The 16,724-nt window shown below is 37.9% G+C and overlaps 2 protein-coding genes across 10 annotated transcripts in view; both read left to right on the forward strand.

Annotated features, from left to right (window-relative positions):
• The window catches only part of POLR2K (RNA polymerase II subunit K), a 4,096-nt gene extending 66 nt beyond the window's left edge, over positions 1 to 4,030 (forward strand). The window contains exons 1-4 of one of the 6 annotated variants that reach the window (XM_027656999.1): positions 92 to 111; positions 2,278 to 2,341; positions 3,113 to 3,205; positions 3,623 to 4,030. In XM_027656999.1, the coding sequence (XP_027512800.1) occupies positions 2,281 to 2,341; positions 3,113 to 3,205; positions 3,623 to 3,645 (177 nt within the window). In that variant the 5' untranslated portion in view covers positions 92 to 111; positions 2,278 to 2,280 and the 3' untranslated portion in view covers positions 3,646 to 4,030. Of the gene's footprint in view, positions 1 to 91; positions 112 to 171; positions 280 to 535; positions 2,016 to 2,277; positions 2,342 to 3,112; positions 3,206 to 3,622 lie in introns of those variants that run through there. The other 5 variants (XM_027656994.1, XM_027656997.1, XM_027656998.1 and 2 more) reach the window with 5 other exon arrangements.
• Positions 4,031 to 5,157: 1,127 nt separating this feature from the next.
• Positions 5,158 to 16,724, forward strand: part of SPAG1 (sperm associated antigen 1) — a 42,210-nt gene continuing 30,643 nt past the window's right edge. For 3 of the 4 annotated variants that reach the window (XM_027656985.1, XM_027656984.1, XM_027656982.1), the window contains exons 1-7: positions 5,158 to 5,270; positions 6,645 to 6,786; positions 7,358 to 7,517; positions 7,889 to 8,014; positions 12,505 to 12,572; positions 14,641 to 14,759; positions 15,254 to 15,359. In XM_027656985.1, the coding sequence (XP_027512786.1) occupies positions 6,647 to 6,786; positions 7,358 to 7,517; positions 7,889 to 8,014; positions 12,505 to 12,572; positions 14,641 to 14,759; positions 15,254 to 15,359 (719 nt within the window). In that variant the 5' untranslated portion in view covers positions 5,158 to 5,270; positions 6,645 to 6,646. Of the gene's footprint in view, positions 5,271 to 5,338; positions 5,461 to 6,644; positions 6,787 to 7,357; positions 7,518 to 7,888; positions 8,015 to 12,504; positions 12,573 to 14,640; positions 14,760 to 15,253; positions 15,360 to 16,724 lie in introns of those variants that run through there. The other variant, XM_027656983.1, reaches the window with a different exon arrangement.

Raw genomic sequence — 16,724 nt, forward strand, 5'->3', positions numbered from 1 at the left:
GGCTCCGGCTCCTCCTGTCCGACCCGCTGGTCCCTGCGCTGCTGGGCGGTGGTGGCGGGGCCGTGGCGGGCAGGGAAAGGCCAGGCCCAGCCTCGTGGGCTTCGGTCCTTCGTACGAGGCCCGGGGGGGGGATGGCGGTGCGGGAGGTCCCGGTGCGGAATTGTGGCGGGATGGAAAGGCTGGGCCGGAGGGTAGGCTGCCCGCTGGGTTGTGAGAAGGGCTGTCCGTCCTTCTTCGTCGGCTCTGCGGGACGTGAAGGAGCGGGTTGGCCTCTTACGGGTGCGTAGAAGACGCATTGAGAGAGGACCTTGCCACCTAAAGAGGGGTGGCAAGAAAATGGAGCTGGGATCCTCTTGGTGGTGCCAACCACTAGGACGAGAGGCAGCGGGCAAAAACTGATGCACAGAGAGTTCCACCTGAGTATGAGGAAGAACTCTACTGTGCGAGGTACCATGCCCTGGAACAGGTTGCCCAGAGAGGTTGTAGAGTTTCCCTCACTGGAGATATTCAAGGACCATCTGGATACAATCCTGTGTCGCGTGCTCTAGGACGACCGCACTTGAGCGGGGAGGTTGGAGCAGGTGACCCACTGTGGTCCCTTCCAGCCTTCCCCATGCCGTGATTCTGTGTGGTGCTCTCAGCACATGGAGAATCCCGTGTCTCTGTGCAGGGTTCCAGTGTGTGTCCCAGTGTGTGTCGGTGCATTGCTGTGCCTGGTCGCTATGACAGCCCGGTGGCATTTAGGGTTGCAGGGTACGTGAAAGACAGCTAAAACAGACCGCCTCCCTGCAAGACACACAACTTGGGTCACTGCTGACCTTAGCAGTGATGTTATTTTGCTGCACGAGCAGCACGAACTCAAGTTATTTAGCTACAACTGTGATCTTAGATCAGCTCTGTGTTTTAGAAGAGCTGCTGTTTCCTACTGCTAATGGGTGACTGCTTATATCTTACTATAATGTACTGACTCAAAAAGACTGTAACACATGTGGATTAAGTTGCCACTATGATTATGGTATACCATACTTCAAAGCTGTAGAGTGTAATGAATTCTTTGCAGTTCTCTTAAATGGAGCAACACAGTGGGAATTTTAACAAGGTGGTCTGTCAAGTGCTGATCAGACTATTAAAGAAGGAACTGTCAAGCTTATCCTTCTGTTTTCAGTGCCATAATTTTCCCACTTGAATTTATACTGAAACAAATTGTGAAGATCAAGTTAATAATCCTTGCAGTAATATTAAACAAAAGCATCCAAGAGCAGTTCTCATAAGGAAACTTCAAAAATGTTATTCACTGGGATAAAGGTTAGGAATTCTTGCCTTCTATGTCAGACAGAACAGGAGTACAGAAAATGGCAGCCCCAAAAAAATTACAAGGAAATATTAATGTTCTGGTCTAGACTTAGATTAGGGGGGAGGGAAAAAGTGTTTACTATATCTGGTGGTAAAGTAACTGCCTTAAAATTCATGGTTTCAAGCACATTTACATGTTAGGATAGGATTACTTAAAGCTTGATAGAATGTTTGTGGAGTATATGTAACTGTTATTGTCAGATGCTGTGAAGGAACACTTGTCTCCAAATAAGTCTGAAAAATCAAAACCATTACAGGGCATTAAGATGTGATTGAAGAATAGCATTGAGTTATTACTCTTGATTTGGTAATCATACACATCTATATTAGGATTTGAAGGGTGGAATTTCTTCTTTTCCTATTATTCTTCTACCCACAGTCTGTTCCCAGGATTTCTAATACCTTAGAGCAGTGAAAAGGTAGATTAGGTTAGCTAGTGTGCCAGAGGGGAAGAAAAGATAATAAGGCTTATCTTGTTTCTGATGGCACCATTGTTACATGAGTGACGTGTAAGAAATTATTGAATTTTATGTTTCCAGCAAGGAAATTCTTTACATTGACAGGAGGAAGGAAAGAGAATACTATTTGTTGGGCATTAGTGTTTAAAATCCTGCTTAATAGAAAAATGTGTTGTCTCTGTCCTTGGCGGTTTTCTGTAACAGGTTGGTAAAGCTCTGAGAAACCTGATGTTACTTTGCTTTTGCGAAGTTGAACTAGATGACTTTCTGAAGTCTGTTCCAACCTGAATTATCCCATGTCCACTGTATCAAATACAAACTATATTTGTTTGTATTTACTCTTAAGGAAGAGTCTTAATCTTCTGTTAGCTTTAAATTGAGATATTGAAATGTGTATATCTTGGGGGAAAAAAATCCCAAACACCAAAACCCAAACTGATGTGCATATTGTGTGTTTTTTGTTTAGAACATGGATTCACAGAAGGATGTTCAGCCTCCAAAGCAGCAGCCAATGATTTACATTTGTGGAGGTAAAGAAAAGACATTAGCAATTTATTTTTTTTTATTACATGTTACTGGAGATTTAGTGTTTTAATAATGAAGCCATTATAGTGAAGAGTATGTGAATGCAAATAATTGCAGTGTGCATCCCGATGATCTTTAAAGCTTTACACGTTGATGGTAACGGGTATGGTTTACCACATGGATATGGATGTGGAAGTAGTTTCCTTAGATCTTGTGTTGCTGTGTGGAGCTCCTCCATCTCCAGAGTATGCTTTCTCTAAGTGTCCACTTGTGGTGCAAATAGTGGACCTTCCATTCAGTGCATCTCAGTCTTTTACTGAAAATGCTATATGGGCACTCAGCTTTTACTGAAATACAGTAGTCAAATTCTCTCTTACCGATAGATAGGTCAACAACTTACAAATTGGTCATTTTGCGTCAGCACTTCAGGAATCTCTGAAATATTTTGTCTTTTAAGAAAATAAACTGTGGGCTTTTGGAAGGCTGAGCTGAAATTTTTGTTAGTAGGCAGTCTAGTATCAAGAGTGGAATGTGTTCTGTGCAGTAATATTTTGGTCATTTTTAGCAAGATTCTCTTTGACCTTAATATAAGTTAAACTTGCTTTTTCTTTTTTTTCTCAGTATCTTGGTATCATTCAGCTCGTGATACAGATTCATTACAATTACTATGTTTGCCACAAATAGAAATTTGATTATTTTGACTTTTGAAAGTTATCTGTGCATTAACAATGCTGGTTTTGTTTGCCTACTGTCTTTGTCTTCCTCTATAACATTAGAATGTCATACAGAAAATGAAATAAAGGCAAGAGATCCTATCAGATGCAGAGAATGTGGCTACAGAATAATGTACAAGAAAAGGACAAAAAGACGTATCCTTTTACAAGTGCACTTGAAAGCATTTGGGAAGCTGTGGATGGCGATAAGGTATGTAAGGGAAACAAAAAGGAAGATTTGAGTAATTATGTAACAATCCTTCAAGGCAAAAAATCAATGCAGGAGAGCAAACTACTATGGGGCAATCTCTGCAGAGTGATTTGGCACCTTCCTTTCTTTCCTGACACTTTCCCTCTTTTTTTCCATTTTCTAATAATAAGTTGTGATAGTCTGCTGGGTGATGTACTGTGAATTGTTGATATTATTCAGCCTTTTCTTAAAGATAGCTTTTGAAATACTTTTATGTAGTTAGTTGTGACCTTAGATTTAGACAGTCTCTCTCTTTTATTCCTCTCCCCATCTTTGTTTTTCAACCACGACACTTTTTTTTGTCTTTAACTGAGCTATTCCAGTGGTGGTTTTTGATGCCCGATGATATCTGCTGAAGATACAGTGACTTCATGATGCAGTTTAATCTTTCTGATAACTTTTCTCTGTAAAACTATCTGTGTACAAATGCACACTCTTATTTGTGTTTTAAGAGGTTATTAAAGTTTACTGTAATACTAAATTTTGTCTATACCATCTTCCAGCAATAGATTTCTAAAACTGCTGTTTAAATTGTCAGAGTATGCAGTATTTTTTAAGTTCAATCGTTTTGTATTCTTTTTGACTTAACTGTGTTTTCATTACTGTCATCTAAACTTTATTTGCATTTTAACTTTGTTAAATGTTTCTTTGGACTTCTGTGAATTGCATAAAATAACTGTGGTTTGAATAAATTCCACTGAAAATAAATAGAGGGCTACATAAGGCTAGGTTTGAAATACAGATCTGGATTTCTTGAGAAAATCTCAAGGGACTTGAAAGTACCCAATTGTGGATTTGTTAAAAGTATGGATGTCTTGTGTGGAAGTGTCAAAAAAATCAGCTCTTGGGAAAGAAGAGGGAGAGGGAGGCAAGGTAAACATTAAGAAGAAATGTGGAAACAGAAATTATGAAAGTGCTGTTTGACTTGTACTCAAGGAAAGAATTAGTACTCAAGGAAAAAAAAATGTGTTACAGAGATAAATTGAGTAGCATCCCAAAACTAAAATAGCATATTGTTTTGCTTTTCATATGACTTCTCAGGAGTCTGTAAAAGAAGGATCAAAGTGGTGATTTTGTTTTGAGAAGCCAAAACTTTTTGCATCTGGCTGTTTGGAATGTGTTATGTATTAGTACTAAATTCTGCTACAAAATACTGCTGAACTGTGTGTTCTTGATCTCAGTTTGGATGGTGCTAATGATACCGTTACGTTGAGATACTGTGTTTAACTCATCACTGTAATAAGGTATCTTTGTTAAGGTGTGCATGACTGTACTGGCTCATAAATTAGCTGCAGTGGCTTGTTATAGGGGATAAAGAAAAGCAATTGGAGATGATGTTTTGAAGTTGTTTGGTTAAGATTTTCTTAGTTAACTGATCTTTGCTGTTAAGAGTAGGTTTTTCCGGGAAACCAGATACACTATACATGATGACCTTTTTGCTGCACCAGCCTGGCCTGCATAGTGTGCACCTTATGCCTGCATAACAGACCGAAGGGTCGCTACTGCCGTGGCTGCTCAGAAGGGTGAGGAGGAGAGGGCAGGAGCAGTGCTGTCGAAGGTTTGGCAGGACTCAGGGGCGGGTTTGGCCTTACTGCGGGCACGGTGGGTACTTCTTTCTGCCAGACGTGGAGAAGAGCATCCTCTGCCATCGGGGACCTGCTGTAGGGAGCAGCGCCGGGAACTGCGGGGCTGACGGGCAGCTTTGGTGTGGGCACTGGGGGACGCCGGCATTGGAAGGGGACTGCCTGAGTAAAAATACTACACTGGAGACAGGAGAGTGACGTTTATTAAACCTTCACGCCCAGGTGCTGTATTTCTGCCCCCCCGCAGGAGGTGGGGGGGGGCGCCGCCGTTCCCCTCAGCCCTGACGGCAGCCGCGCCTGCGCGACGGGGAGCGAGGGTCGGGCGGCCCCCGGCTGAAGCGAGGGGCGGGCGGCGTCCGTGTCCCGGAGGCAGCGCGGCACCGGGCAGGTGGGTGCTGGAGTCGGGCAGGTGACGCCGATGTCGCCGCTGGAGTTCGGCGGGGCTCTGTGGGAGCCTGGCCGGGGTGTCCCTGGGGCGGACAGCGCCGTGTCCGCGCCGCCATGTTGTACATAGCAGCAGTTGCTAAGCTCGGGCTGGCGGCGCTGCCCGGGCCCCGGCGGTGGGTGCCGCTCCCAAGGTAAATTCCTGGCTCCGGGGGAAGGGGGATGTGTGGAAGGTGTGTTGGAGGGGGGCGCGCCGGGCTGTGGCTGTGCCGTGCCCCCGAGCAGCCGCGGTGTCCGTGTCAGCGCCCTGCCCTGGGCAGCTCCCTCGCCTCCGTGGGAATACTGAAACGGGAGAAAACACTGATTCGTGATGAGCTTTTTACTCCCGTTTAATTATTTACTGCATTCGTACGGCTTTCCATGCATGTTGTTCCTTTTTCAGTACTGAAACTGTAAAGTCTTGGGGCAGAATCTCTATTATGGTCACCTGATTACGACCAGTTATTATTTAAGTGATACTGTATTGTAAACATTTTTTGTGCAACTATAAATTAATAGATGTAGTTATGCTAGACATTGGAACACAGTTATTTTAACTGGGTTTATATTTGCACATAGTTGTTATCACACATTAGTTAGCTTCCCTTATTGTACTTGTTAAAAATAACATCACTTTATGCACTGTATAAATGGGGAAAGAGTGAAGAATTTCAGCTCCATAGAGCTTGGGATCAAAACAAAAAAGGATGCAGATGAACAGATCAAAGGAAGGGGGAGACAGAAGTGTCCTATTTGAACCCCTCACTTCATCAGTTACCTACTTATTGGAAAAGGCTTATATTACTACTGTAATATAATCAGAGGCCCAGAAAATGCAGTTAGTGAGCAAAGAAAATTGGATTTATTTTTGCTACAGAGAAGGCAAGGGTTATTATTGCTTTAGATACACTGTTGGTTAATGTCTTCCCTCTGAAAAAAGCAGTGTCCTGCACCATCTTATCCTTTATGCTTATCATACTTGCTTAAATAGCTAATATAATAATGTATTTAAAGAAAAATTGAGAACACGATAGGCAAAAATTGGCAATTTTTCTTTAAGCAGTCTTTCTGAATTGATCTGCTTTGCAGAAGCAGTAGAGTTACACATACTCTTCATACAAAGCATCTCTCATACGCAACCATACTTCTGTCAGTGAACTCTGTCGAGGACAGCTCGTATGATCAGGTCTTGAAATCTGAAATTTTGTCTTTTGTGGTAATAGATCTACTTGCATAAGAGAGTGGAGCATGAGCAGATTTATTCCTTAAATTGACATTGCTTCAAAATGTAACTTAAGTGCCTACAGGATCACTAAATTTTTTTCCTTTTAATATTTAGTTATGGGTGATGAGTCAGTACCATTTTTGCTGGACCAAGGAACCACTAAAACATATCAAATACCTATTAGTCATCTGGACTACAAATTCATTGAAAAATGCACAGATGTTAAGCACCTGGAAAAGATTCTCAGAGTATTAAGGTAAACGTATTTTCTTATCTTCATAATAATTATATTCCTGTTCTGTAAAATTTGAGGGAACCCTTACCTAAATACTCTTATTTGCCTGAGACTTTTTGTGACTTTTTAATTTAAAAATTAAAATACAAAGTTAAAGTAATCATGTTAAAAGTGTCCCAATGATAGCACTAGAAATCCAAGTCCTGATTTAACCATTGAAAAAGTTTGAGTAACTGAATGTCAGGTTTTTCTCAAAATGCTGCTGCTGTATTTTTGTTCTATTATGATCCTTCTTGCCTGACTCTGGTAATTTCAGATGCCACACCTGTTTAACTTTTGCTGAAAATGACACAAAATTTTTTTATGAGCACTGTGATGATAATTTGAACTGTATATGTATGGACATTGGAAAATGGTTGAGGGTTGACTGGAATTTTCTGATGAAAATGTTATTAGATGACAGTAAAATTGAGTTGTAACAGGGAAATAATCCTCTGCAGTCACTGTAGTGACTACAGATGGAGAGAAGTATGGAGAACACAGTGCAGTTTAGTTCTTTTTTTGCTAACTTTTATATCTTTGCATTTGAAAGGTCTGGTGAAGAGGGATGTTACCCTGAACTTACGTTTGTTTGTGAAAAGCGTATTGAGCATTTAGATCCAAAGAGCAGAGCTCTGAGAACAGATAAGCCTGCAGCCACAGCTTCTGATTTCACAGCTGAGGAGTGGGAAACAATTAATGATGAGCTGATGGTACAGTATCTAATTTATAATGGTCCATAATATTATCACTCTGATGTATCAATCTTCCTCTTCTTGTGCCTAAATAGAATGTAATTATTTGATTAAATGAGGAAATGATGAAAGGATTATGTTTTGTGTTTTTAATTGTTTTCTTGAGTTAATGTCGCTGAACCTTTAGTGCCTATTTTAACTCTACAGATTATTTTTTTTTTGGTAGGTTACTTTGTATTTAAAAAAAAACACTATTGCTTTTTTTTCTTAATTGCTTTTCCTTGTTAATAGCAATGTTTTGTATGTATAGTTGTTAGGGTGATGGTAGACTGTGAAGTATATCTTCTCTACTACCTTAAGGTACAGATATGTTATTTATTTATTTTCAGAGCTGGCTGACAGAAATGAATGAAGATGATAAGAAATCACAGTTCCTGAGAACAGACATGCCAAATGAAAATCAAGATAACTTGCCTCCCATTCGTTGTTCCAGCAGCTGTCTTCCTGCTAATCAGGTATCTCCAGTTTTCTAATGTGTGGTAATTATATGTTTTTCTAAAATTGGGAAATTTTATATGTACAAATTTCCAATCACTGAGCCTTTCTTACTAGATTTATTTTGTTAACCAGGAAATAAAAACCTTTAAGCTCCCTTGTGAGAGATCAATGCTTAAACAAAAGTACTTTATTTGTACTAGCGTGTCTTGTAATAATGTTTTAATTCTGATCAGGAATTCAGTGCTGGAGCAGATCTGCTTAAACACCCTTTTATGATCTTTGATTCATGTTTCAGAATGGTTTTTAAGCATATGAATCAGGTTCTTTTTGGATGAAATTATACCAGGAGATTTTCTCCAGCTGCCAGTACACTTTTGTTCCGTGGGGCCAGACAGGAGCTAGTCTAAAATAAATACCCTGAAACACATAAAGTGAGGATGTTAGATCTTCTGCACCAATTGTTTCATTCTGTAGCCACTTCTGTATTGGGTTGTGCTGCCTTTGATTGCCCTTTTCTTTTTTTTTTTTTGCCTTGAATTGCCACTCCCACTGCAGTCATATAGCATACTTCCTAATTTAGCCATTAAGCACACTTAACAAATCTTCAGAATTAAGAATGAATACTTACATTTTTCCTAGGTATTAGTTTCCTTATGGGTTTTTTTTCAGTTTATTTGTCTGCCTAAAATCAGTTTTGTCTGTGACTGGCTTTTCTTGCTAATACTAAATGTAGTGCTACTGGAGGGATTGGTAGACAAATAGGTCTGGGACAGGATTTTTCTGAGTGTCAGGTGTTTTCATAGATCACTACAATCTGATTCTCAAAATTTTCTTTGAAATTCTGGGACACTGCTATAACAAATTCCTTGAAGTATTGTTCTTTTGTTTGGGAGTCAGAAATGTTATGGAAAGATCCTTACAGGTCATGTGATATTTCTTATTAGTTGTTTTGGTGGTTTTTTTTTTTTTTTAATAGTTATGTATTAGTAAATGCCTGATTTTTCTTCCTATGTTGTCAGAAACTACTTCTTGTTGTCAGCTAGTACTTAGACATTGGACGAAGACATTTGGGATAGCAAGACACTCTTAGTATTGAGACTAAGGCATGCTTTTGTTTTGTTTTGTGGGTTTTTTATGTCATTAATCTGTATTCTTTCACATTTTGCAATATATGTTCCTCTTGACTATTCCATTATGCTGAGATGGAGAGTGCCACTGTAGCTTTACTGTTGATTCATGTCCTGTATGAGTGCTTCTTTCAACAGAAAATGGTAAATAAAATACCATGTGAACTCAGTGAATCCAGATTAGAATGTAAGCATAAAATAACTGAAAGTGTCTTGAAATCTGGGATACACAGTTTTACTAAAGAGGATGTGTTCTCCTTTCAAAGATAAAAATATTCATTCACGTTTTTTCTCCTACTTTAAACCATGCAACAGTCTTCAGGTCAAGCTTTGTTCTTTTGTTCTTCACCTTTTGTTCTCCATACAAGGTTTAGGTGTTAGCAGTATTACTGAGGAAATCTAGATATAGCATTACACTTTATCTGTGGCATGTGATTTCCATTCCTTTTGTCCAAGCAAAGGGCCTCTGAAATAACTGTAACCTGTCCTGGAAGAGAGAAGGGAGGCCTGAAACTAAGTTTTAGAATTCAGTCTTTTTATGCAGCAGTACAGTTACATCACTACTAGATCACTACTGAATAAAAAGAAACTTTCTACAGCGTACACTAAATTTATATTTGTAATATGAAATCTCAAAAAAATTTGAATGTACATAATCAGCTTTTTTTTCTTTTCTTTCTCTCTGATAAAGCTATGTGTAATCTTACAAATTTTAAACATGTTTTGCTAATCAGTTAGTACTAATTAATTTTCAGACTGGCATCATATAATTTCTTAAGTGGTATCAAGTTTAAAGTTGGCATGATAGATTTCTCCTCTCTGCTAGAAAGAAATGAACAAACCTTTCTGTAATTTTGTTATCGCTTGACTGGAGACTATTCCTCTGGTCCGATGCATAAAAAGTTCAGCATCTTCAATTAAGCCAATTTTGGAAATCCTTATTGACCTGAAAACACTAGATTGCACCAATGGATACCAGTTTTATAAATGGAAGTATCTTGTTGTATCTATAACCGGATTTTCTTGCTAATACAAAATGTAGGTAGAGTTTCAGTTCACTGCTAATAGCTTGTAATTCTATATGGTGTTTTCTTTTTTTTTGGTGTGAAGTCATGGGTAAGATTTTCCAAAAATGAATAGAAAAAGAGTTAAGTTTATGCAATATTTTCCTCTTTAACACAATGTTAAAGAGGAAGTTTCTGTCTTACATCCCTGTTTTTCTGTCACACTGCCTCACTTCTTCCAGGAGAGAACTAAAGCATGGGTTTACAGATATTCATGTTCAAGTAGGGATGTCAGCATAGGTTCTTTTGCCAAATGTGGTTTCCTAATACTATTCCAGAAAGATTTCTGTCCTCAGATACCTCCTCATGCTACTGTCCAGGGCATGCAACATGCATTCCAAGGTCTACGTTATGAAAGTTCACTGCGATAGGATCTATATAGCCCTCATGTTATTTTGGATATTCTGAACTAAAAAAGAATACTTGCTGGCTGACACATTTTAGTAATATCTTAGACCAGCATGCAGGGCCCACAGGAGAACCAAGGACAAATTCTGTATCACCTGAACAGCCAGTCTCTGTGTTGCTCTTTGGCCCATTGAAAGTGTCCAATGGGCTTCAGAACCTGTGAGATCCGTGCATTGTGAGTTCTGGCAAGAAAAAAGACAAGCACAAAGATTTTTACTTTTTTTTAGTCCCACAGCATGCAAACATGTATTTTTCATTGGATGAGATGCTCTGAAATATTACTGATGGAGAAATTCCTGACTGCTGGAACCATAACTTGATTACAATTGTCTCAAGAATATGAAGCCTGGAATTTTTAAAAATGTGAATTTTTGAGTCAATTCTTTTGCCTTATTCCTTTAAAGTACATGCTGTAGTTCTCTCCCTAAGTTGAAGTTGCATTACTATAAGTACCTTATGCATTTTCTTCTGACAGTTTCAATATTTTTGTGCTCATTTAAATTAATGACTTCTGGTTTGAAAAAAAGATTTGGTATTTATTAAATTAGTACATTTGTAATATACATCAGGATGCATACATAATGATAACTCATGTTTCAGGAAGGCATATTTAGGAGTTCCCTCCTCCAAACATGCTCTGATCACTAAATGTATTTGTCATTTTGTCAAGCTTCTTGAAAGAAGAACATTAAGAGTAATTCTGAAGTATATACTATAAAAGTTTGTGTAACCTAACATTATAGATAGTCAGAAGTGTTTACAGGAAGGGTGACATTTGCATTATGTAAATTGAGTTGTTTACATGCAACTACAGAATTATGTCCTTGTTATAGCATCACCACTGGTAAAGCAAGTTTAAGAGGCTGCTGCTTGTTTCTTTGGTCCAGTTGAACTGGTACAGATATTTGGGGGTTGTACTGTGATCTCTACTGTTTGTTTGAATCCAGAAAATTGTAAGTCTGCAACTCTACAAAGAATTACAGTGGTCTAACTTAGTGAATTGTGGATCATAAGGTAATAGAAGGGCAAAATGACCAGGACAGAGTAGATGGGAGTATTTTGAACTGGCTCTTCCACTGTGAAATACCTGGGAACCACACCTTGCTGTTAAGTATTTTAAAGTCAACAAGCAGGGAGGGACATATCAGAAATAAAGTCTCATGAGAGAAGTAGAATTGATGCCAAAGGTGACAGTTATGGAAATAGGTTCCATTAGTGTAGGAGGTGGGTTGCAATACAAGTCAGTCAAATCTGTTGTTGAGATGATTGTTGCAGGAAGATCCTAAAGATAAATTTTAGGTAAGCCAAACCCCAGTGATGGAGCTTGTCTAAAAGCTAGAATGAATGTAAATCATCTTAGGAATTAGCTTTAGTGGAGTGATAAATAGTCAAAAGAAGTGCAGACACTATTTTGGAGTCAATACTGTGTAAGTTTGTTGTGAGAGTTCCAGGGACTATCAGAATCTGTGCATTGCATTCTCCTGGAAAAGGCATGCCTCAAAGTTACTGATTCAATCTTCATGTGGAACACTTCATTGCAAGGCTGGATTTTCCCAAAACTGAGTTCTCCCTTACTGTGTTGAAAAGATGGTTGGGAAGGTGGCATCACAAGATACTAATTAGGAAAGAGCAGTCTCTGTCTGAAAGTTTTATTCAGTGCCTCTGTGACATGTAACAGGGCAATGGAGAGAAAGTGTGAGACTGAAGAGCTCCTCAGATTACAATGATATGTGAAATGCATGAAGATTTTCTTTAAAGCAACACAAATTACTTTTTCAAGATTATGCTGAGATTAGTCACAAATAGTGTTGGTAACTCAGAATGCATTGCAGAAACAAAACTAAAAAAAAAGGCTCTGCAATTTCTACTGCAAAAAATTATCTTCCTGGCTGTTTGGTTCTCTTTCAGAACAGAACACTGCAAAACAAACAAAGAAACAAGAAGAACATTCCACGGGATTACAGTGAATGGGAAAAGTATGTTAAATCCTTTATATTTAAGTTTTTAGTAAAGCTTATTTATTTGTTTAATTAGGGAACACAGTTGTTGTATTTTCCAGAAACATAGTATTAAGGTCAGCACTTCAGGGAACTGTAACACTTCTATGAAACTTCATTTTTTTTCTTAATAAATATTCTGTTAAATTGCAAATGATGCTTTGTGTTGCTAACACCTGAGAACAAGTTAGTTTATACTTTTGGACCAACTGTGTGAAGTACAGCAAGTCATCAGAAAAGTAAAGATTGATTTTTTTTTTTTTTTCTCTTTTCAGATTTAATTTTTCTGTTCAGCATCAAAGATATAAATCTATAGAGGTACATAAAAGCAAGGAATTGCAATTAACTTAATTACTGAGCTTTTTGAAAGCAATTCTAGGGTTATTTTACATGGGCTTATAAATCTGATCTTCTCTATACCTAAAGCCACAATTCTAAATTAAAAACAAAACTGATGAAGACTTACTCCTACACTGAACCCTACTGACCTCAAGGAATGAGCTTCAGGCAGGTGCATCAGTTTACTCAGATGCAATTACACATAATGGAGATTTAAACAGTGGCTGTTTTGAGAGTGGATGGAGCCCTGATATAAAGACGCTCTCTGCATCATATAGTGGTGGTGTGTTACCATCCCAAGTTATATGACAGATTGATAGCTAAACTGTTGAACACAGAGGGGGGAAGCACATAATTCTCTGTTTTGTGTGGTAGAAGTGTTTCTCGAGTTCCTGAAATCTGGAATATGATGCTGTAGAATCAGAGTGAGGAGGCACAAGTTTCCAGTGCTGTAGATGGGGAGCTAAATCTAGGTACTGAGGAGATTGGGTAATGAAACTCTACCCCAAAATGCCTACAAAACCCCTGTTCTGTGTAAGATGTTGTTCTTACAAACAGTTGTGCATATCAGTTATTTTCATGTGTGTACTGGGGCCTTCCTCCTAAAATGTGGACAAAGAAAATAGATTATCAGAATAACTTCTGCAACAATTTATTCTTTCATCCCTCTTTCCACTGTAATCCAAATTTCCAAAGTAATCATTTGTGGATTTTGTTTGCAGTTTTATATACACAATCTTTAAGTGCTTTAGCATGCTGATAATACTACAGTTTGTGAATTTTCCCCTATAATGTATTTATTTTGGATTACGAGTATACTGAAACAGAAGTTGTTTGAAAGAAATTTTCCAATTTTAAGCATATCATGTTTTCAAAACATTTTGTGGATAATTTCAAAACTTTCAAGTAATTCTTGAGGCAATTTCTGAACAAAACGTTTAACTTCTTATTTTAAAAACATTTACTTGAAATGTGGTTAATTTATAATAAAAAGGTAAAAGTAAGCTAGCAAAAGATCAGATTCAAAATGGAGTACAGTTAGCCTTACCTGAAAAGGTTTTGATTTGGATCAATTTTCAAAATGGTATCTCTCTTTCAGATAGAAATTATTTGTATTGTCAAGATCATTGTGAAAAGAAAATGCTATTTTTCATTAAGCCCTACACAAAAAAACAGCAAGCGTAGTGTTTCTAGTTAGCGTAGGAATTTGTTATTACCATATTTGTTTTATAGGACTATGGCAGCAATATTTATATACATTTCTAAACACTGTTTTTAAGAACTGTTTCAGAGTAGCTTTGGAAGTGTCTGAGACTATTTTGAAATTTCTCTCAGGTTTACTGAGAGAAGTTGCTTTGAAGCTGTTTCTTAGGTATTTTGGCAAAGGTTAATAGAGATGTTTGATGGGGCTGGGATTGAGCCTGATGATACTAATTCTTAAATGTTATCTTTTTTGGGGAGATAGTGAGGAGGTGAGGCAGAGATTTTTCTGAGGAGGAAGAGAGGAGATAATGTATGAACAGAAGCATGGAAAGTACACCACAAAGGAGGGAGTTAAGACTAAACATCTTTTTCCTAACTAGTCAGACATAATTGAACACTTTATTCCTTTTCTTTTGGTTTATAATGGAAATATAATATGACTTTCTGTTAGTCAAGGAGTCTTGCTATGCAGCATTATTGAATTTGTCGTTTTTGTTAATTTAAGGTTCGATGTGGAAAAGGAATGTTCTAAAATTGATGAAAGCTATGAAGAAAGTAACTCAAAATCAAGATTCTTCAATAGGCCAAGTCTGCCTATTATCAAAAATACAATAGACACAACTGGTAATGTCTTAGAAACATAATTTGTCTTTAATTGTAATAATGCGTTGTAGAGCATGAATACAAGTTGAAGAGGTATATCATATAGTTAATGTCTTTATTTTTCGGCCTCTAGATATGCTGGAAGTTGTTAGATCATCAAGGGAGCTTGAAGCCATATTCAAAAAAATTCTAGTCTTGATGTTAATAATCATTTAGAATGTTTATATTGTGTTTAGGTTGAGAGCTCTAGGTAAAGAAGTAAAGCATACATCTGGTATTATAAATGAATGGTAGAGGTTAGCCAACCTCTTTCAGCTAGCACTCTGAATTGTATGCCTATCAGAAGAATTTAGGTTTTACTACAAAAAATAAAATACAAATTTGTCTTTTAGTAAACCACGTGCTTTTTAAAAACAACATGCAGATTATGACATTCAAAGTAATTTAGCTGATGGTGTTTTGATTACATCTGCACAAGTTGTTAGTTGTTGTTATGTAGAAATATTTTTTGCTAGGAATGACAAAGAGAGAGAAAATCTTTGTTGCTACTCGTGAAAAAGAAAAAGGCAATGAAGCCTTTGCCATTGGTGATTATATGGAAGCAGTGACATATTACACTCGGTGAGTAAATACTCTTGTGTTCTTATATTTTAATGACTGGTACTTCTGAATATTATGTTTAGAGCAATGTAATTGAAGTAACTAATGACAATTAGATTATTTTCAAAAGGGCAAAAAAGATTTGACAGAAAAATACTTAAAGTGCTGTTGCATACTGATATTAATTTTTATTTATCAGGAAGAGACGTGACTAGCGATGAAATGCAGTCTACAGGTGTCACAGACTTCTTTAGATTTTTCAAAACAGTTGAGATTCAAGGGCATATTTACAAAAACAAAAGGATAACCAATGTGTTGAGAAACTAAATTAATTGTAATTAAATGTTTTTGTAGGATTGTCTCATTGGTAGGTTTGTCTCAAGTGTGAATAAGTACAATTGCTTCTATAATCTATTCTTAGGAGATTAAAAAAATCATTGTTTGCAGCTGTGATTAGTAACAGTCCAGAAAAAAAAGTGTGTGAACATAAGATTAATAAAGATAAGACCTTTAAAGAGTGCTCATCTTATTTAGTGCTCAGTGGACTACATTCAGACTTTGGCTTTATGTAAGTAGAGGTTGTTGCTACAGGACCTCTGTTGTATTTGTTTCAAAAGCAGAGAAGTCCAAGGTGAATGAAATTGAGTGCACAGTTTATCCCACTATCTCTCTTATCGCACTGAGACAACCTTTTATTCTTTTATTCTTTTTTTGTTCCCCATGTTCCCTGTGCATTGTGCATTTGTGTACAAACACTTGATCTTCTCCCTCCTCAGTCATGCTTTTTTTATAAGGGAAGTGCGAGTATGCCAGTGTGCTGTACCCCCACCACTTTGCTACTGCCCACTCTTCCCAGTGAACTCAGTTTAGGGTTGTCCTTGCTGAGTTAGCAAGGGTGTTGGCAAACATCCTCATGCATCCCTTTGTCATGTGCATCTTAGCACCCACTGCTGCTGGAGTCTTCCCCCTTTACAAGCAAGATCAAGGAGAAGGCCATTGGTGCCCCTCATCCCCCAAGCTCTTCACCATAACCTGCAGAGCTCTGTGGTTACTCTTGACACTCTCAAAGGTTTCATTTTACAGTTTTTTTGGAGCCTACATGATGGGAGGAAGAGGGAGTAGTTTAAGTGACAGATGAGCCGTGGCATCTTCTGTGCAACATCTCAGGTCTAAGCCCTGGCAAGCAGTAGGTCTCTGAAGACAGTAAACTAGGTGGTGGATGGTTGCCTCTGGTTTCACAGGAGGGAGTTTCTAACCACTCCTGTGGTTAGAATATCAGTATTAACATTGTTATAATACTGTTTTCAGCTTTTAGTAGTGAAGAGTTTCTACATTCAGGTTTTTGAATTATCAGCCCACCATGGTTAATATTCCCTTTTTTTTTTA

Source organism: Corapipo altera, unplaced genomic scaffold (assembly GCF_003945725.1).
Source record: "Corapipo altera isolate COAL_440 unplaced genomic scaffold, ASM394572v1 52b, whole genome shotgun sequence".
Classification (NCBI taxonomy): domain Eukaryota; kingdom Metazoa; phylum Chordata; class Aves; order Passeriformes; family Pipridae; genus Corapipo; species Corapipo altera.